Source organism: Acomys minous (assembly GCF_964271855.1).
Source record: "Acomys minous genome assembly, chromosome: 1".
Lineage (NCBI taxonomy): Eukaryota > Metazoa > Chordata > Mammalia > Rodentia > Muridae > Acomys > Acomys minous.
This window is the reverse complement of record NC_140483.1, coordinates 145,002,995-145,025,616: the sequence shown is the minus strand read 5'-3', so window position 1 is coordinate 145,025,616 and position 22,622 is coordinate 145,002,995. Positions and strand designations below refer to the sequence as shown.

At 39.8% G+C, this 22,622-nt stretch overlaps 1 protein-coding gene across 1 annotated transcript in view; it reads left to right on the top strand.

Moving 5' to 3' along the window:
- GRIN3A (glutamate ionotropic receptor NMDA type subunit 3A) overlaps positions 1 to 22,622 on the top strand; it is a 189,750-nt gene that overhangs the window by 128,983 nt on the left and 38,145 nt on the right. Inside the window, exons 4-6 of the mRNA XM_084783367.1 lie at positions 2,517 to 2,662; positions 7,166 to 7,281; positions 18,228 to 18,379. Of these exons, the coding sequence (XP_084639493.1) occupies positions 2,517 to 2,662; positions 7,166 to 7,281; positions 18,228 to 18,379 (414 nt within the window). The remainder of the gene's footprint in view (positions 1 to 2,516; positions 2,663 to 7,165; positions 7,282 to 18,227; positions 18,380 to 22,622) is intronic.

Below are 22,622 nucleotides of genomic sequence, written 5' to 3'. Positions count from 1 at the left end.
GGAAGACACTCAGTGTTGACCTATAGCCTGCGTGCATACCTACACACACATGCATGCACATGAATATGCAGGGAGAGAAAGAGGAGATGATAATGAGGCTACTGGATTCCTTCTAATGAACACTTCATCCAGCTGTTCACAGGAGCTGAAAGGCATGATGCTCTAGCAAATAACAGCATCACCTTTAAGTCACACTAACTTGGGTTCTAGCCCATCCAGGTCCAGTCACTCTGATTAATTTTGTACTGGTTACTTCCCTTCACTGAGCTTCCACACACCAGCCATTAAAAGAAATGGGGTATGCTGTTTCTTACACAAACTCCCTCATGAACACTAAAGAGAATAAAGGGTGTGAAGTATTCGGGTCCATATTTGGCAAAACCTAAGTACTCAGTGTTAGCTGCTCAAGTAAACACCTGGGTCAAGTGTGTTCCTGTTCATGCCTCATTAAGGTTATGCTGTCAGAAAATGTAAGAACTTGTTCAGTGCATGGACTAACTATATTGAACACAAGGATAGGTCATATTTCCATACTCAACTGTATAAACAGCATAAATAACCATGTGATCTGAGTTCAAGTTACAGGTTTGACTTTGAGAGGTGCACATGTTAAGGTCTCAGTAAATCTTGAATAAGTAAATTATATTCATAGGAAATGAAATGATAACATTTAATCAAGCACATATATAGGTAATTTTTATCAAGTCATATAGGTGTTTTTCCATTTCTCTGAGAGCATCTGTTCATTGAACACATTTCACAAACATAATTTTCAAATTATATAACAGTCAATAAAGATATGACATATAGGTCATTTAACTTTTATTAGACTTTTAGTATGGGTTGTCATTATTAGACTTTTAGTATGGGTTAAAATTAATTCATCTTCAAATAGACCAAATGTTTATAAATTCAGTAAGTTTTTTAGGGGCTGTAAACAACTTGAAAACCTCATTATATTCATTATAAGGAACTCCATGTTGTCTACTTCCATAGAAGACCACTGAAATGCATATTTAAATAAAATATTGTTTGAAATTTCAAGAGGCTTTATAAAGTCCATAAAGCCCATCCATACACCCATCTCTAGGGCTTCAGATCAATACAAGTGATGTAAGATATGTCAATATGAAACAGACACAAATGTTGAATGACTTTAACAATTCTAGGGAAGAATTATGTCTAAAATGCTGCTGACCAAATGATATGTGAATGTGTTCTTAATATGACCCAATCCAAGCTCTTTTATTAGGCATAATATATGTTGTAAATTGTACACTGGTTGTCTCTGTAACTTCACTTAGTGAGGGATGTCTGGGCGGACCTCTCAGTGCACTGCCTTCCTTGCTGTCAGATCTTTCATGCTGGCGACCTAGGATAGTTCTGACTCTCACCCACCTCTCTCCTTTTTCCTTCTGCCTTTCTAAGGCACCATTCCATTTGAGAAAACACATAACATGACTCAGCACTCGGTATTGTAACAACTTGAGAGATAATAATTCATAACAACACCAAACATGGAATGCAATGAAGACTAGTAAATATAAAATGAAAGTGCTTGTGGCATTGAGCAAGGTATATACCATCCCAGGGCACTTTCAACTTGGTCTTTGTCCAGTTCTGACTACTGAGGCTTATAGTCACAAAGATATATTTGACTATGCAATGCCCAATATGATCATGTCAGTTGGGGCAGTGTCTAAAGAATTCTCCTAGTGAGCCAGCAAGATGACTAAAGTAAAGGTGATTGCTACCAACCATGATGAACTGAGTTCAGTTTCCAAGACCTGCATAGTAGAAGGAGATATGTGACTCCTACACGTTGTCTCATGATCTCCACGTACACATCAGATCAGGGACTGTAAACGCCCCTCCCACCTCCTTAGCAATGTGTGTGTGTGTGTGTGTATGTGTGTGTGTGTGTGTCTGTGTATGTGTGTGTGTATGTGTGTCTCTGTGTGTGTGTGTGTGTCTGTGTGTATGTGTGTGTGTGTGTGTATCTGTGTGTGTGTGCATGTGTGTGTGTATGTGTGTATGTGTGTGTGTGTATGTGTGTGTGTGTGTGTTTGTATGTCTGTGTGTATGTGTGTGTGTGTATGTGTGTGTGTGTGTCTGTGTGTGTCTGTGTGTGTCTGTGTGTATGTGTGTGTGTGTCTGTGTGTATGTGTGTGTGTGTATGTGTGTATGTGTATGTGTGTGTATGTGTGTGTGTATGTGTGTGTGTGTGTGTGTGTGTGTGTGTGTGTAGTAACATGAAAAAAATCACAGGGTTCTCAATATGAAGTGAAACAGCTGTTTAACATTCCCATCTCTTTCCTTCTGGTATGATGTACATACTTGAATACAATCAAGCACATTCCTATGTGTCTTCACAGCTTGTGTGCACGCTACTGTCTCTAGGTGTTTGAAATATGCTCAATTATTGAAATTTTAATCATGGTGGGAAATCAAAAGCTTTTAAACAAGTAATTAAATGAGTCCTGCATGTTATAGCTCTTTCTTTTTCTTCCTGGTAGCTTCATCATCCTTCTCAAGGCTTCCGTTTTGGAACTGTCCGGGAAAGCAGTGCTGAAGACTATGTGCGACAGAGCTTCCCAGAGATGCATGAGTACATGAGAAGGTACAACGTGCCAGCCACCCCTGACGGAGTGCAGTATCTGAAGTGAGTGCCGTCGGCCTCTGGGCTCCTAAACGTTCTAACGAAAGAGAAATTCAGGCTTTGCCTTGCTTTTTTTTTTTTTCCCCAACATGATGAACAAAAATTCTTAGTGTTATGTTCAGAAATCACACATGCAAAATCTATGCAAGTGGCTTAGTCAGTAAAATACTTGCTGTACAAGCACACAGAAGCACTGGGTTTGGATCCCAGCATTCATGTAAGACTCAGTGCACACACAAACACTCCCAGTAATGGACAAGTAGAGACAAGAGGATCCCTGGATCTTGTTTACCAGCCAGTCTAGGCAAACAACAAACTTCAGGCTCAGTGAGAGACCTTATCTCAAAAATAAAGGGGGAAGGAGGGAGGGGCAGGGGGAAGGGGAGAGAGAGAGAGAGAGAGAGAGAGAGAGAGAGAGAGAGAGAGAGAGAGAGAGAGAGAGAACACATAAACACATAAAGAAATAATTCATACAGTATTGGATCCAAAAGACAGTATGCCATGGTGTGCAGGAAACTAACTGACCTAGATAACTAGTTACCTACACAATCTACAGTTTGAAACACCTCTGGTCAAAAGCCAGTAAGGTTATGAGCTGATTAGATGGATGGCAACGGAAGAAAATGTTGGCATGAGCAGCAATGCTGAGACGATGGGCCAAAGGATAAAGTGTCCCGAAGCAACCTTTCCCTTCAAAGTGAATCCCTAATCCTGTGGATGCCTCATTTTGCCACAAGGAAATGGAAATTTATCTCAGAGATTTCCTGTAGGAAAGAAATAAAGTGGAAGGCGGTGACTCCCGTGCCTGCGTCTTTCTCGTCAGAATTTATGAGAGGCAATCAGAGGCAGTCATGTGGCCATGACTGATTATCAGAGCCTATAATTCAATGGAGTCAAATGCCAAGCACTGCAGTGATGGGTCTGCTGGTCTGGCCTGGCTGGGAGAAGGGAATGAATGACGTTCAACCTCTGCAGGAGGGGGTACCTGTCCTCTCTCTCCTGTCTGGTGGCATCAGGACAAGAATTTGCATCCATCCTCCTAATCCCTGCCTTAGTTCAACATCAGAAAAACAGTCTTTCCATCTTAATCTGTTAAGAATTTTCTCAGTGAACAGTAAGGCACCTCAACTTATTTTTCTAAAGGAAAATGAAGAATTTCATAGAACGTAAGAGCTTTGTGTTCCTTGAGAGATCTAGTAATATCCCTTTCAACAACGTTGTGGATTTTTAACTAGAACCCCGAGAGGCAGGAAGCTGTGTGTGCATAGGTACACAAAATTATTTGTGAAGTTTAAGTAGTACAAATGGCACTTACGTTTGCAAAAAACATCAAAACATGGTGTCCCTCTGTGACACACTTTAGAGCTCCAATGCCTCCAAGACTCTCTCCTGTGTTCTCTGCGGACAACTTCACAGGTGTGAGAGAGAGTGGGTGGGGGGAGAGAGAATGGTGTGTAATACAGGTGCCAAGGGCTCTCCACTAGCCGGCAGTGGTTGACAAATAGGGCTCTGCAGGTAGGATGGCAGAATGGGGATGAAACTTTCCTAAGTTCCCAGAAGCAGCCCTGCACTCAGAGCTTTATTTCTCCCAATGGCTCTTCTTAGAAGACTTTGTCCTGATGCCCGGTGTCACAGAGGTAGGACATTTCTTAAAGCAATATGGTGAACAGGTGGCAGAATCTATAAGGTATTTTTTAAAAACCCTAGGATTCTAGCTCCATGGTGGTTCAGAAACCAGAATGGCGATGTAATAATAACCCATGGTCCGGCAGCACCCATTTTGGAGTTGGTGTGTCAGAGTACAGAGTACAGGATCTTGAACCGCATCCCAAACCTACCTCAATTTTACAGACTTCCCAGGTGACTCACTGATTGGCATAAAACAGGAATAAAAGCAGAGCTTATCCTCAGGGTCTCTTTGCTTCTCTCTGAGCCTGTCACTACTTTTGACCCAGTCACTGCGGATGCTTTTAGGCAACACTGCAAGCCACCACAGTTCCCATGCTACCTACATGCTGTCCTGAGCATTCTAGAGCTCTGACCTACTACACTCAGAGCAATCAAAAGAGGATTCTCACTTAATTTACTATGTTAGTATGTGGCTAGTTTTGTAGTATGTAATGTGTAGTCTTAAGTGAATGATAGAGGCTCAGCCAGCCTAGAACTACTTATGGCTGGTTCACACCAGTCCACTTTCTCCCCACGGACTCAGGTTCCACGGAAGTCTACATACTCGTTACTTCTGGCCTTTTTAAGACATAGAAGTCAATCAAGGACAACCAACCCCACTATGCAATCCAAAACCATGGGTACCTATGCAAGGACATCAGTGACACAGGGACTCGGGAATTACTGGTTTTAAAAAATGTATATGAACTTCAAGGTTTTTCCCCTATTGTCCCATTGTTACCATAGATGATTGGTATGTTGCTATGGAGCCCTTTCAAGATGTGTTCTGTTGCTGTGGTGATGAAATTTTGATTGAGGATGCATCTTCAGACTAGATTTTTATTTTATTACCCAAACTCCATTAAGATGCCTCATCAACAACCCCTAGGAAATAATTCACACTCCCCAGCCCTTTTAAGAACTTCCTCTTGCTAAGGATCTATGAAGTGTTTTCATTTTAGTTGATGTTAAACATATCAAAATTAAGTTATTATAACCTAAGTGCAATGTTCCTGAGAGATAGATGCATTCTGAATTATCTGTTTCACTTCCTGGAAGAATGGTGAAACAATTCAATGACAGCTGATGCCAAAGAAAGAACCATGTATTATGTGTCTGTGTGCAGCCCAGCTCATAATTTCTTGCATGGTGGAGAGTCTTAGCTGTGTCTATGGAAATCCTTCTCTTTCAAATTGTTAATGAGCCCTAACCATATTCCCCTGTGAGATTAGAGGGCATTTCTTTGGGTTGGGTTTGGACAGCCTCACTCTGGTTTTAAGAGTGGAAGGACTGAGGCCACATTAAATAGAAGGTTTTGTTTTGCAAAGCTGCTTAGAGGATTCTAATGGTAGAAAAGTTTTTGTTAGTAAAGAGAAATTCTTTAAAGGTGGAAATAAGTTGGGGAGAAAAAAGAGGGAAGGATGAGCGGAGGCAGGGATATATATGATCATTAGTAGAGGGATACTATATAGGAAGAAAAGTAGATTGGGGAGAGAAAACAGGGAAGGGCAAGAAAGAAGGGATATGATCAAACTATTACATGCATGCATGAAAATATTCAAATGAATGCAAGTGGTGGCTCATGTCTGAACTCTACTAATCATAAGATGGAGGTAGAAGTACGTGTTTGAAGTCATCCCAGAATATGTGGTGACACTTTGTCGGAAAGAGAGGGAGACTAGGGAGGGAAGGAAAGAAGAAAGAAAAGAAGGGAGGTAGAAAGGTTAGGAGGAAGAGAGGGTAGGAGGGAGAGAGGGGTGAAGGAAAGAAATTTCACAATGAAACCCATTATTTTTATAAGTAATATACACTAATAAAAAGAAAAGAGAAGTCTTAAGTGTATATAGTCTATATACTTCTGTAAAAGAAATTTGGGGTAGCTAAAAACAAAGAAGCCAACTAGATGGCTCCCTTTCAAACTCTGCCTTCCCTGTATGGGTTATTTAACCTGTGATTAAGCATACCTTTCTATTGGGCCATGTCTACAACCCAGGTACTAAACAATAGAGGACTCTCATGAAGGACAGCCAAGACATTTGATGGCAACCTAAGGCCATTGGCAATTCACAAAGATGAGCCTAGCAGACCTAACTGAAATTATTCTGAGCTACCTAAACAATGGGAAGTAACAGGACCCTCTGGAAATAGATTATTAAATTGGACCACTAAGATCTATTACATAAGCTTCATCTTCAATTTATTGAATGTTATCACATGGACTTAAATAGACCACATTTTCCTTTTCCCAAGAACACTAGATTTTTTTCTAAGTATCTTCTTATTCTTAAATACAAAGTTATAGTGAAAGTCTGAATAGTAAAATGGTGATCATGACAGAAAGAAATGTTTCAACTTCTGTTTCACAAGAACACTTGTCTCCCACACTTAACCAGGTGTGTGGCCTGAACCAAAATACTTAACTTTCTGAACCTTGTTTCCATCATTGTTTCACAGCCCTTATGAATAATTAAATGTATGTAGGACACTGAATGCAGTACTTAACATGAGTTACTTTGATAATATAATAGAAATCAGCCTCCTCTGTGCACTGTCCTATTGGTGGAGAGTTACACATGGCTTTGGTGTCAGACTTAGCAGTTAGGAATGAGGTTAGTAGATATGGCCATGAGAGAGAGCTTGTGAATGCCAGAAAGAGTGCTGGTTTCCCTGGTGTCTACTCTACAAGCCAATGAGATGCCAACAAGGATCAGCAGCTGGCAAGATTGTGCTGTGCTTGGTATCCAAGTTTCTGTCCCATAAACAAAGCCAACTGTCATGCTACTGCTTGCTGCCCAGTGATGAACCACTGTTGCTTTTCTTTCTTGGTTTTAAATATAGGAATGATCCAGAGAAACTGGACGCCTTCATCATGGACAAAGCCCTTTTGGATTATGAAGTGTCAATAGATGCCGACTGCAAGCTTCTGACTGTGGGGAAGCCATTTGCCATTGAAGGTATCAATCATTCTTAGTTCACTTTTGCCCATGATGCACTATTTGATAACTTAGCACATCACAGAAGCCAGAGGCAGAGAGGGATTCATCTGCCCTTGTTTTCATTTTCAACTCATAAGCACTCAGCTACTAAGTTTGTTGACATTGGAGATTTGTTTTTTACCAATGCAACAAAACTTCATTAGTGAAATTGTTAGTGCAAAAAATATTGGTTTTCTAAAAAATGATGTCAGCTCAGGTGTCGGTGAGGATGGTAATAAGGATTCAAGTACTACTTAATGAGAATTTGTTTTTGTTTCTATTTTTGTTTTGTTTTGTTCATTTTGCTTTCTTTAGTGGTAAAGATCAAACCTTGGGCTTTGTAGTTACTAGGCAACTGCTGTGCTGGTGATCTTTCCTAGCCTCTAACAAGTATTTTTGGAGGGTCAAATACCATAGTGAATCTGATTAATAAAAAAAATCTAGAACTATAAGAATCTGTATAGCTTACGAATACCCGAGACAAAGTCAGCCATGTGTAGATGTATGTTGCCTGCTTGGTGGAGAGTCTCATTGGTGTCTGGAGACAGCTTTCTCCTTTAAAGTTTTGAGGAGCCCTATCCACATTCTCCTGAGACATGCCAAAGCCCTGTTTCTGGACATTGGTGCTTACTGTGACAATGCAAGTCTGTGCAGAGCATCCCAATGTTGATGCAACCTAGTCTACTCATTTTATGCACAAAAAAAAGTGCAAGAACTAATATCATGTTTTCATAATCATATAATTAGATAATACTGGAATTAAAATCCAAACCTTGTATTTCCCAAAGAATGTTATCTTCCAGTGTGGAAATAAATCGAAAAACATAAAATTCTGAGACTTAGTACCCTTTGGGGTCTTAAACAAAACATTGTTTGAGCTCCACGATTGCTTTTCTTCCCACTGGCAACAAGTTTTGCTTCCAACTAGATCAACCCATCAATCAAACTTCAGGACCCAAGACACATTGTATTGTCAGTATTTTCTCTCATTCTATACAACAACAAAGTTTGAACCAGCACATTCCATACATCCCAATTCCCAGTGTCCCGTCCCTGACAGCACATGCTGGCTCCCAAGATAGCCAGATACAATTGTCAAAAAACCACTTTGGTTAAGAACAATCGAGTGGAGTGCCCAAGGTTTGCATTCAGAAATCTGTGCTTGTTGTATGTGCTTGCTATGTGTTAGCTAGTATATAAGACTATTCTGGTTTCAATCTCACAATCGTAGTCAGTCTCTGTTTCTCTTAAATATATCAGTGGATGTTTTTTCTTCAGTCTTCATGTTATTTACCGAATGGGAATTAAACAGCTGCCATCATTTCTTCAAGTGTTTCATAGGAGCTATAAGTCTCCTCTATAGGCAAGATGACAATGATAAAACTCAGGATGTCAGGATGAGAGAGAGTTGGTAGTAGAAGCAATGTTCTGTTAAGACTAGAATATGAATATATATAAACTTTCTATGTGGGGGTGTAGGGGCATTAGAAGACTCAATGGTCTGTTTTAATGTAGCAATGATAAATGCATTTTATATAGTATTTGGAGATATGGAGAGGTGTCCATTTTATTTATGGCGTAGATGTGTGGGGAAATTGCAGTTGCTCCTATCATTAGTGGTTTCTAACAACAAATCGTTCATGGGAAACATAAGAAAGAAGGTCTGAATTTTCCACCTTGGTCTCTAGGGATCAGCCCCATCTTATTGAAAAAGTAGTAGGAAGATGGCTTGTTTGCCTCTGCTGGACATCAGTGCCAGATGTCACACAATTAACTCCCCACTGGTTTCCTGTTTACAGTTCCATCTGTGCTCCTGAGACTAAGTGTCTTGTGAATCCTATCATTCTAGCCGCTGCTTTGACCGCAAAGGGAATAAACACAAAATATCACACACTCAAAATCAAAACAGCCAAAGGCTGGAGTAGGGAGAGCATCATCATCACTGTGGTCTCCTCTCTCAAAGAATGAAATACATGATGGTAGTACCGACCATCACTTGACAGGGCCTGGCACCACCTAGACCACCTCTGGGCATGCTTGTGAGGAATTATCTGGACTGGTATAACTGAGAAGGAAAGGGCCACCCTGAGTGCGAGCAGCACCATTCTGTTACAATTATTTTATCTGTATGGCCTAGGAAGCCAATAACTGATAAGATGAGACTGCAGTGTATTCTAAAGCTGTAAGAACTACGCTGGGCAGAATCTAAACCATTACTAATCTACTAGTAAACTAAAATAAACTACTCTGATCCTATGTCCTCATAACCTACATATATCCCAATCACTTGCTAATCTGATCCTCCTCCAGTGGCTTCTCTCCACCAACACCCTCTGTCAACTATCAGCTCTCCACTCTCCCGCTCTCAGCTTCTCTCACCTCCTGAGGAAGCCCTATCATCCACTTCCTGTTCTTCTACCCAGCTGATTGGGTATACAACACTTTATTGACAACTGCTACATCCATCCAAGGCATTCCTCCAAAATCCCCCCCCCCTTTTAGTCTAATAAAAAGCCCGCCCTTTACCTACACATTTATATTATTACTCATATATACAATATACACATACACATACAATAAACTATATATAGCAAGAAAAACCAGGAAAGTCAGAAATTATATTAATGTTATAGTGTTTTTGCTGTCTTAAACCCCATCAGAGACTTGAGAAGGAATAAATTAATTACCTAGTAAACAGGAAGTGCAGGTTAGCAGCTTCCAAAATTAAAAAATGACAGAGACACTTTGCTGCCTGAACAGTCACTCAAAACTTTCTAACACACTGAAGCATCATCTTCAGCCTTCTGGTCCAGTATATCTGACAGACATATTTGTGAAGCAGGGACTATTGAGGACTTGTCTACCCTGTTTTGCAGAGTTTGGCCGTCAATTCCACCTGCATCCAAGCTTGCCCATTTAAGGCAGAATTCTTTCTGTGGCAGAAAATGAGAATATTTTTGACCGGTGGCTTGTTTGCCACATCTGATCATCACCTTTTTTGAGGCAGACTGGGTGTTGCCAGGAGTCAAACTGTCTAATTTACAAAAAGTCCTCAAAACAATAAAAATACCTTTAAATGCCATATTCTGTAGGTCTCTGAGGTTTAAGTTTACTTTAAGTTCTCTGTCATACCTTCTCACCATGATGGACTGTACTCTCAACCTATAAGCAAAAACAAACCCTTCTCTAAGTTGCTTTCTTGTCTGGCATTTTGTCATAGCACCAGGAAAAGTAACTAATACAGAATGCAAATGAGAAATTTTCATAAATAGTGCCCCCACTAACAAGTTCACAACCTAGACACAAAATATGTCTGTCAGCTCTTCATCACCACGACAGACTACCTGAAATGTTCTGGGGGAGCCACAGTTCCAAGAATTCAGCCCATGGTTGCTTGGATGTTGTTCCTGGGCCTCTGTTGAGGCAGAATATTATGGCAAAGAGAACATGGTAGAACAAGCCTGCTCACTTCATGGTAACCATGAAGCAGAAATCAAGAAAGGAAAGGGCAAAGCAGGGCACAAAATAGACCCGTAAGGGAATATAAACAATGACCTGCCTCTTCCAACAGAGGAACAGAGCCAAGCCAATCACTAAGTCAGAACTCTCATTCTCCAACTGCCTCCCAAGTGCCCTACCACAAAACAAGGCTGTATTGGGGGCCAAACCTTCAACACAAAAGTTCTCCAGGAACATTTTAGATTGAAGCCATATCACAAGGACTTAAAGACTACAAAGGGGTACTACTTATAAGATACACACAAAGCAGGGGAAAGGCTGGTAAAGAGAGCCAAGGCACTGGGAGTATAGTTTAGTGGCAAGTGACACTTATTGCACATAAAACCTCAAGTTTAATCCCATGCATTGCAAAGAAGAAAAACAAACCCAATAATTTTGATGCTGATTTCTTGTTCTTTATTTGGCCTTTTGAGATTAGAGTCCCATGTAGTACAGCCTGGCCTCAAAGCTCATGTCTAGGTAGTCGCTGGCCTTGAATTCTTGTTCTTGCTCCTTTACTTCCTTAGTGCTGGAAATGCAGGTAGCACCATGCCTGGCTTTGAATGTGATGTTTTTCCAATGTTAATCTCAAGGATTGATTAGAGAAATATTTCCATTTGTTCTCTTAATTTCTCAGGAATCTCTTTGACAAAAATATAGATTTTTTTGAATTTATAAGAATGTGGGACTGATTATTAGACTAGACTACAGACATATAAAAAATCATCCAAGCAACTCTTGGCCAGCAATTACCCACTTGGCACATAAGACGATTACAGGTGTCCATCTACACCAATCAGTAGGATCTAGAAAATGTACTAATTGTGTAATAAGTGATATATTTCCAACTATGAAACCCATCAGTTCAAATCTGAATAAGTACCTGGTTCACTTGTTAATACAGTAGCTCGAGCACATGCTTTTCTGTGTATAAGTAATTTCAGGAGCTTAGGAGGGAGAAGAGTTGAGTGATTCCATTAAGCTGAACGTACCGAGTAGTAAGAGCACTTTCTGTCTTCTAGACTCTAGAATCTGGAGGTTGCAGCCACCCAAAATTCCCATAAAACCTAATCCTTGCTGCACCAGTAGTCAAGAACTGATTAGATGGTGATTAGGTAGGGTCATGAGGATTCTAAAGATCGAGCCTATAAAATGGGCCCATGGAAGCTCTTGAGGCCACAGCTAGAAGTCATCTGTGAACAAATCTGGAGCTTGTCACAAGTTGGAGTCTGCCCGTGGCTATTCTTGAACTTCCAAGAATCAGAACTATGAGAAATAAAAGTCCTTGTGGTTTGTAGCTGCCCTCTCTTTGATATTTATTACAGTAGCCAAACAAGCTAATTACTAAATATTCCTCCCAGCCTCACCTTTATACTCTTATTTAACTTTTAAATAAAAGAAACACCTATAAGAGACTGACTCTACCTTAAGTACGAAGTCCTTTCGTGGGGTCAATAGAGCTAAGAGCCAGAGGATGGGGAGGAGAGCTATAAAATGCTGTCTTCTGGGCACGGCACAGCTGTAACATACTTTGATTCGCTGTAGCTATGGTTACCTGTACAAGATCAATCCAGTCAACATTCCAGGATAGGAGAGGAGCTCTCAAAGCCCCATTCCTTACTGAAAAGCTTAAAAGCAGTTGATGCTACTGAAGTACGGGTGAGAATTCACTTTCCTTTATGGGTAGGCCACTGGCAGGTTGCTTTTGCCCCAGCAGATGGCATCAAAATATGCACAAACAAGGAGATTTAATCAGTCTCTGAATTATTAAGGAAAGAAAAAAGGGGTAGGCACAAGGTTTAAGGGAGAGATGTGTTAGCGATTCCTAAGTGTGTTGGAAAAGGGAAGTGGGGGATGGATATTATCAAGATACACCATATACATATGTGAAGTATTCAAAGAATAAATAAAAATATAATTTTTTTAAAATCTATTATCAGCTCAAGGGCATGCAGGAAATGTTTGGTCAAAGGAAATACTGTGCATCAGAGACACAAAGACACATTATATTCTTGAGAATACAAGGGAAAGTGTTAAGATAAATGAACACATGCCCCAAATTTATGCATTAGAGTGAGCAGACAATAAAGGTCAAGCAGAGAAAAAGAGTAATGTAACTGCACAGTAATGATCTGTGACCTTTCAGCAAAAGGCCTTTGCCTGTTTCTGGGCTGTTCTTTTACTGGCTTTCCAATAATTATTTAATGCACTACTTAAAGCACTAACTCCAGAGTTTGGCCCTTGGATTAAAATAAAAGTGCTGACAGTCACTAGCAAACATCTTAATCTGACCTTCCACTCCTCATCTTTATAATGAAGAGATGAAATGAACACCTAGCATAAAGTGGTCATGGAAATCAAGCATGTGGAAACATACCCACCATACAAGATGTACTCAATAAGTTGTTAACATTCAGGACATTCATTAAATTGAGAACTGTACATGACAAAAAATCTTCCCAAGATATCCTTCATGGATTTCAGTTTCTCCAAGGCATTTCTCTTGCCAACTTTATGTGCTTCAGATAAGGGAACCCCATCTTTAAATACTTCTTTCAGATTAGGACTATAACACTGTGCTCCCAATCGTTATCTCAGAAAATAAACAAGGCATTCCAGGACAGACAGAAAAGAGAATGGCTCTGTGTTCCTGGGCTCTTCTTTTTTTTTTTTTTTTTTTTTTTTAATCACGCTTTTTGAGTTCTCATTTTCAAAATATCTATTTTCCAGGAACATATTGAGAAGACTCTTTTTAGCTATGAATTTCTAACTATACATTTGCTAGTCAAAGTATATTCCCACCACCCTTAGCTGAGTAAAGCTGACTTATCCATGGGGAAAAGATCAGGATTCTATTTGGGAAATAGTTCTCTTGGGCTATTAAGCTGTATTCAATTTCTAGGGTGCCTGATGCCTTCATCTTTAGGGTTGAAGGATTCTACCTTGCTTCATCCATCAACCACAAAACAGTCAGGCCTGTCGGTATTGCAAAGTTGTGGTTCTAACGATCATTTAGGCAGCTCTGACTAAGTCCCATCAGCAATTTAAAAATAAGAACTCTTTGACCAATGAACACAATCAACTTTGAAAAGCAACTGGTAAGACAAAAGGCTAGCAGTAAAATGTTCAAGATTTGCCACTTTATGTTTCTGAATAAAATGGATTTTTATTTCTAGCAGTAAAGCCCCCTCTCACAGACACGTAATTTTGTCCTATTCTTCCCTTGTTTTAATTAGTTAATAATTATTATTAATTCTAGAAATCATTGAAACATCAATGTCCAATATATGTATTAAAATAAAAAGTTAAAAGGATGTCAATCTATTTTTAACCTCCATTGCAAATTAATCTAGGCATGATGGAGTGGAACGATTTAATATTCATTATATCCTGGGCAGCAATTTCTTATAAATATCTCTCCAGCTTCAACATAGATCTCCCTTGGAGACTCTTGATGCTATTGTTATAGTATCAAAATTATATTCTTAGAATATATAGGTTTAATCATAGGTTGTAATTTCATATTTTCTAAACTTTCTTATACATTTTGGTCTTCTCTACTTTAAAAAAAAAGGCACTGTCAAAAATCAATCTAAGATGTCTCTGTGCTCTTTCATTCAGTAGTGAAAGCTCTTTCCTCTAAACTCCCACTCTCTCCTCATATATGTTACCTGTGTTGAATTTACACCTCACCTATCTTTTTTACAAGAACTTTCCACCAGGCTGAGCTGCTGCAGCGTCTACCTCCTTAGCCCACCACAGGAAGGATCTGCATATAACCTAATGCAGAAACCCTGCAACATCATGCACATTTCTGGGACTTAGGAGCAGATAAATGTGTGCAAAAACAATGTTTTCTGAATTTGAAAAAGTAGAAACTATCCTGCCATTATTACACTGGTGTGAGTTGAAATTATTAGCTTTAAGGGGAGCTTTTTTTTTTTTTTTAATGGGAGGGGTTTTCCGACAAAGTCAGAAAACCTGCTAGATAAAATTTTTAAGGGGCTCTCTATGAGAAATTTTGTAATCAGTGAGGGCCCTTCCTAGTTAGTTTTCTGGCATACAATAGGGCTATTTCTACATTCTCTACAGAGCTTATTACTAAGTTTATAAACAAAATCTCTGCATGGACAATATTTTTTGGCTAATGAAAATTTACTTTTGAAGATTGAGGGTTTTTTTTCACCTATTTGTGTATGTGTATCTTTGTGAATATTTGCTGTATATATAAGGGTCCACGTGAAGACTCGAGGAGGGCATTGGACCCCCTGGTGCTGAAGTTAAAGCTGTAGTGGTCCTCCTACTATGAGCGCTGAGGAACAAAGTCAGGCCCACTGCAAGAGCAGTGCGTGCCCTTACCCGCTGAGCTACGCCAGCACCAAGACTAGCTTCTTAATAAATTAATTACTGAATTTGGGAGGATGGCAACCACATGCTTACAAAGATTAGGCCTACACTGACTCAAAGGAAACAGGTCAAGTATCTCCCTGACTTGTACATACTGGAATGAACATGGATTTTTAGAATTAAGCAGACGTACTTTCGAACATTGCTTTTGGTAGCTACTAACTGTGATCTTGGCTGCTTCATCATTCAAGATTCAAGTCTCTTTAGGTAACACATACTCTGTCATGGATCTATATGTGGGGAATATATGGAGCACACAAAAGAATTTGGAATAGCCTAAGCTTTGTTATTATTAGAATCCCAGAATGTTTTGACTGAAATAGTCAAAACTATTTCCAATGCTAAATTTACACTGCAGAGTAAAATATGCTACTACTAAAGATCAGTAGTTGAGAGCAATATAGAAAGTCCTTGATAAATGTTAATAGTTGTTGTTGAGGAAAATACATTAATATTCAGCAAAGTGTACTCAAGCTAATCATTTCCGTCACATAGTTTCAAATCCTCCCCCACAATGATCTTAATGCTCATTTTCTTCTCCCTCCCAATGCCTGTTTCAATTGTAATAAAATTAGCTTCATGCACTATTTAATATGTCTCTCCACTAACATGCATGGACCACTTTACGCAGCTGGACGAATGGATGAAAGCCAATAGATAAATGAATATTATTATACATTGGGCCTTGTATTGTAGACAGACTGGTAATAAATACAGAAACATGTTTGGAAAACTGAATTATCAGAAAACAAAAACTTACTTAGAACAGTTACCCATGGGCTGCAGAGATGATTTAGCTGTTAAGAGCACTTGCTTCCCTTGCAGAGAACTTGTGTTCGGTTCCCACCACCCACATGAGGTAATTCACAACAACCGATAACTGCAGATCCACAAGATCTGATGCCCTCTTCTGGCTTCCTTGGATACCTAAACTTTCACACATGCAGGCACAAAAAGATTTAAACAAAAAATAAATGCATTTTTTAAAAGCGTAGCCACTACTATACAAAGTGCTACTTAATGAAAGCATCAGCAACTCATTCACGTTCTATTATCATCAGTCTCGCTTTCATATCCGAACTACCAGTCACAAAGCAGGCTCTCATAACAGCTGTTTGAACAGAAAGCCCAAATTATGCTTTTGACATTGTCATCATCTTCTTGATGCTGCAATCTTAAGAAAGAAACAAAATTATCGCAAAGACAAACATACCGTTCTTTAAAACTCAAAAATGTTTGGTACTACATATTTCTAATCCGCATCATGAGCTGCATATCTTTACAAAGGATTTCTGTGTCTGCATTAAGAAAAAGAACAAAAACTAATACTTTTGGAAATTGAGTTGTAAAGTGAAATAATTAGAGCAGGTATTTGTCTCATTAAGTATCTTTGAATCTTTGACAGCCTTTTAGTCTGTATCGGTGAAAAGCGAACTAACTGCATTCTTAATTTGTCTCCCTCAATCATCTTGAGGGCAAAAAGAAAAATCTTTCTTTCTTTTTGACTGTGAGATCTAATAACTAAGAACAAGATGTAGTTAATTAGCCTCTTTCACGTGGCTCCTCAAAGAGATTAGCAGTGTGTTAACAGTTGGGAATGCCATGCAGCCAGACAGCGTAAGAATGCACAGCCTAAGCTGATAAGTACAACTCTGACACCCATCTCTGTTCTTTCTATCCTTTCTCCTGCTTCCTTGTGCTGAGCATAACTGCCATCTTGGGTCTCAAAGTTATCGCACCCTTGAATTTTTTTTTCTAAATGTAGTCTCATCTGCCCATACGTATTCTTAAAACACACATTATTTTACTCTGATTGTTTTTATATGTACACAACAAATTTGTGCTGGATGTTTGGAGAAATGGCATTTTCCTCAGTGGCATATCGCTAATGTTTGAGCACACACCACTCTAACCCTTTCTAACAGATATGTCTCGGTTATGTACTATCCCAAGTATGTACTATTCCACAATTTATTTACTCAAGGCTTTGTCAAAAAGCATTTGGGTTCTTTCCCAGTTTTGTGGTTATGAATAGTGTTGTTAATCACATTTCCTGGTGTACTTGGGGAGGAGCTGTTCAGAAATGTCCTTGGGTCTTGATGTAAGTGTTCAGCTATACAAAATGTCACCAAATTGTTTTCCGAAGAAATAACATCAGTACACGTTCTTATTTTCCATGTCTCCTCCAATATTTGACATTACTACTTTTTGACAATTAAAGTTAGCTATTAAAAGTCCTTGTGGCTCTTCTACTTTTCATGGTGTATTGACTGTTCATGTGGTGCTATGATTTGAATATATAATATCCCCTATCCGTTCTTACGTTGGGAACTAGGTTGCCAGTTATTGGCTTTGGAGAAATGATTGGCTCCCGAGGGCTCTGACCCAATCAATGGATAATCCCTTGATAAATTCATAATATGACAGTGTTTTTGAGTGGTACAGCTATGGGGCTATATTTTACCTGGCCCCCTCTTGTATGCCTTTCTGATTTTCTACTTCTTCCCCCATGTTAATGGATTGAAAACTCTGAAACTATGAGCTGAAGTGAATAACTTCTCCCCCAGTTAATCCTCTCTAGAAAAGCCTTCACAAACACAGCCAGGGGTGCACTTTCCTCATCTCGGAGGCACATCTCAATCCCATCAGATTGACAACTGCGATTAATCACCACATGCAGTTTTACTGGGAAGGAAGACCTGGTTTAAAAAAAAAAAAAAGAAAACCTCCTAGATAGCATCTAAAAAACATCTACCAGAGAAAAGCAGAAGGTCTTTAAATGTTTTACTAATACACCTTGCATATCCTCTGCTTTCCAGACTCAGACTCATTGCATCTTCTCAGAGATGCAGCTGACCCAAGGGTAACTGTGTCTAAGCGCATTATGGAGCCCTTTGAGGGAAACGTAACACAGACGCACCATCCCCTTGTTACCAGATCCTGAGGCAATATCGCACAAGTATGGCGGCCACCTCTCAGGACAGTATAAAGAACTCATATCAGATTGCATTTTCTTCTAGGATACGGCATTGGTCTCCCTCCCAACTCTCCTCTGACCTCTAATATATCTGAGCTCATCAGTCAATACAAGTCTCATGGGTTTATGGACGTGCTTCATGACAAGTGGTACAAGGTGGTGCCCTGTGGAAAGAGAAGCTTTGCTGTCACTGAGGTACGAAAAGACTGCTGATAACACTGAATGTTTTGTGTGGCTTCCCCTGAAACTATAAGGACTTGATGTTAGTTGTGCCTCCTGACTGATAACGTAGCAGGATACTCCGTGACAGGCTGATCCCTGGATTTGCTTGAAAATTGTCCATTCATTCCTACAGTATTGTTCAGTGATACATTTGTTTTAGATTTAAATGTGATTTTATTACAATGGATAAAAAAAAATCTACATTTCTACTTCTGTTCTACAATCTATCCTGAGAAATCTGTAAGTATGGAAGGCATGTTTCTAAATTGTAGGATGAATATCTGGGACTAACAGGAATAGCGTTTGCTTTAACCTTGGACTGATGGTTCTGGTTACATGGATTGCATGACATGTCTTTAAATCTAACTCAAAACAATGCTACCTCCCCAATGGTGAGTGGTGAGTACTAAGCCCTTTTCCAGTTTAAAATATAGACGTACCTCAACTAGTAATTGTCAGATTATAGGATAGTAATTTTTCAAAACTGAAAACAACCAGAGCTGCTTTTATTCATAAAGAGCTAATAGCCAGAGTTGCTATGTGGCTGGGTTAAGGTACACAAACAGTCAAATTTTTCTTCTTCCTGTTAAAATGCTGCTCATTTACAGTGTAATTAAAAAGAAGTTTGCAAAATAAGGCACAATTTGGATGATTAAAATAGGAGACTGGAAGCTATCACCAGTGCCATGGCCCAAATACTCTAAACAGAAGAGCCAAATAAACAAGTACAAGGCCATCCTGACATTAAAAGGGAAAAAGGAAACACATCTGAAGCCAATAATTGCTCAAACAGCCTCTATTTGGCAAGAATTCCCAACAGAGTTCATCTCTGCCTTCTTGTTTGACATCTCCTCTTGAATATCCCGGAGGCATCTCAAATTTCACTTGTCAGAAACGGAAGCCTTAATGCTCCCTCTTCACTCTTCTTTTCCTCTTGGGCATCACGGTGGCACTTCTACGCACCAGCCATGCATCCCACAGGCTGGCATAGATGCCTACTGCCTTGCATATCCACTCTTTACATCCATCAACAAGCCATATCTTCTACAAAATAGGTCTCAGATACGCCCATCTATTGTCACCTCCAGCATCGTGACTCTGTCCAAGCTGTCATCTCTTACCTGGCTCGCTACGAACGGCTGCTAGCAGGTCTGTTTTGCACCTGCCTTCCTTTTGTTGTCTTCCACACGGCAAGTCATTCTTCTGTTTGACAGCCATGTTCGCTGGTACACATCCTGAAATGTTGGCATGCCCTGTGGTACCTCCCCTTGCTCACTTCCCAGCCCTCTCTCATGCCACTTTCTGGCTCGTCACAGCTGTGCCGTGATGTTTATTTTAGAAGGAAGAAGATAAATAAATCCATGACTTCCCTGCCTTGGATTCCCTAAACCTGCTATTGTCTCTTCCCCTCAGATGTTCTTCCCTGTTGACATTTGCTCAGCTAATGCCTTCATATTACAAAATCCTAGCTGAGGGACTGTGGACGTCGTAGCTCTGTGGTAAAGGACCTGCTTAGCATGTTCAAGGCCTTCGATTTCATCCCAGTGCTACAAAAAATAAACAGAAGTCAACAAGAGAATAACAGCTAGTACCTCTCTTTTCAAATCCCAACAGAGACTGACCAATAGAAATCGTACCTCCCTTGATGATCTCATGTATCTCACATCATTTAATAGCACTCTGTCATAACAGAAATACTACTGCTTTAAACATAATTATAATCAGAGTATTTTTAATGGTATCTCTTCATTAAACTCTAAGAGCTCTATCGGCAAAATTTTGTCTTGTATTTTCAGTGCCTTCAAATAAAGTAGGCACTCAAGACGTCAAGTATATAAATCAGAGAAACTGAACAACACACCTGAAAAGAAATAAGGGTCAATAGAAACTCAGAGATGGTGGCATCATGCACAGGGCCCACACGGGTTCAAGCCAGAGGAGATCCTAGTGCTGGGAGCGGGAGCAGACACAAGCTCCAATCCCTATCAAGAAGCTCTCTCCAGTTGACAACAGTTTGCAAAGACAAATTATTGAGTCCCACGGGGTCTATAGACCATACTTAAGGGTGGGTCCCATTCCCAGCAGTAGACGGCCAACACAAAACAAAATCCATATTTGTAGCTTGTGTGTGTGTGTGTGTGTGTGTGTGTGTGTGTGTGTGTGTGTGTGATGTTGCTTCCTTTGGGCAGTTTTTATCTTAGTGGGCTTTTTGCTTGTATATTATGGTTTCCAATTTTGTGCTTTTTAGGTGTGTGTGGGTGTGGATGTGTGCATGTGTGTGTGTTTCATGTTCTTTTTCCTTGTTGTATTATTGTGTTGTTGTTGGGATTTTTACCTATTTGTTTATTTCCTAAAGATGGAGATAAAGAAAGCATGGAGTTGGACAGGTGGGGAGGTAGGGAGAATATGGGATGAAACCATGATCAGAAAGAACGGTATAAAAAAATATTTTTTTCAAGAAACCAAAGACTAAGCAGGGGTAAAGGTAAGAAACTAAAGCAGAACAGATGTAGAGCATTGAGTTGAACAGCAACCCACAAATTCTTGTCAACTGAGAACTTGAGTTTTTGATCATATTTGCAAAAGGAGTTTGAAAGAGTAATTAAGATGAGGCCACATTGGGCTCTAAGCCCAATGACAGGTAAGATTGTGAGGAGGCTAATTGCACAGGCTCACAAGGGAAGAGGTCTACGAGCTGGTAGAGGCAGAGATTCGGGGATACAGATACAAGCCAATAGCTAAGGAGGAAAGCATGAGAAAATTTCTTCCCCAGAGACAAGCCCACTGGCATAGACATTTCAGACTATATTTTAACTTCCTAATCTATGAGAGGCCACATTCCTGTTGTTTGAAGCCATCCAACTTGTGTTCATCTTTACAGAACTCCCAAAACACTGATACAGGCAGGCGGTAAATTATATGACAGAGAAGAGATTAGTGGTAGGTGTTATGATGGGTAAATAACAAACAGATAAAGAAGACAAGAAGATTTTTTTAAAGAATAACTCCAAGTACACGCTGAGGTAAGACAGTCAAGCTGTCAATGATTACATTCACCTAGGATCTTCCTTGGCGCTATAATGAAAATAAATATAAGATAAGCTGAAGCCAGACATGAGGATACATACATGTAGTTACAGAACTGGAGGCATTCAGGCAAGAGGATTACAAACTCAAGACCAGTTTGTGATATATAGCAAGACCGTGGCAGTAGGAGACAGGAGATAGAAGCATTGGAAAGCTTTATAATTGGAACAGGAAAGTCTGACTATAAATTTTTAAAATAATTCATCTCAAAAATGATGCTTAATATCAGAATTAGCGGTATTTTCCACCTTTAATGCCAGCACTTGGGAGGCAGAGGAAAGCAAATGTCTGTAAGTTCAAGGCCAGCCTGATCTACAAGGTGAGTCTAGTACAGCCAGGGCAGTGTCTGTTACACAGAAAAACCCTGCCTCAGGGTCCAGGGGTGGGGAGCCAAAAGCAGTGTTTTCAACATGAAAACCTATTTCTCCTCTGGGTAACTGATGGCATTTTGTCTCTATTGGTGAGTATTAGTGTAGCTTTCCTGTAAAGGAAATGAGTATGGGCTCATACCAGTCAGCTAAGTCAGCCAAGAAAGAAAACAAGTCAATTGTTCAAGTTGAGCTAAGTAACATCACTTGGAGTTCTCTGTTTGTTGTGTCCATCACTGACTTAAATCAAAATCTCCAAATGATTCATATTTGACAGCAAGGCATTAGCCAAAGGGAACTTCTCAGCCATGTTCTCCAGCCAGCATTGCCAAATGAAAGTCAAGTCCTGGTCATATGCACACATCCAGGCTACTGCCATTTCAGGAGGCCGTTGGACAAACCAAGCCTCTTGTTGTACATGGCTCTACAGAGCCTAGCCCCACTTGAGCACAGTTTTAAAGACTGAGTCAAATATATATTCACAAAATCCTCTGCTCGGTGTATTCTACTGTGAACACACCCACCATAAAGCATGCTGTATCCGCTGTTTCTGGGTTTGAATGCCAATTCTGTCAAGCCGAGCTGGTTAACTGCTCCTGAGTCTGAGTTTCTCTGTCTGGAGAAGGGTGTGATAAAACATGTCATTTTTTTCCCTGAGAATAAAAAAGTGCATTTGCAGAAGCATCTAAAAAGAAACATGGTACAATACGTGGTAAATAACAGAAAAGCAATTTCTTCTTCTCCCTCTAGTCAGAGGGAAC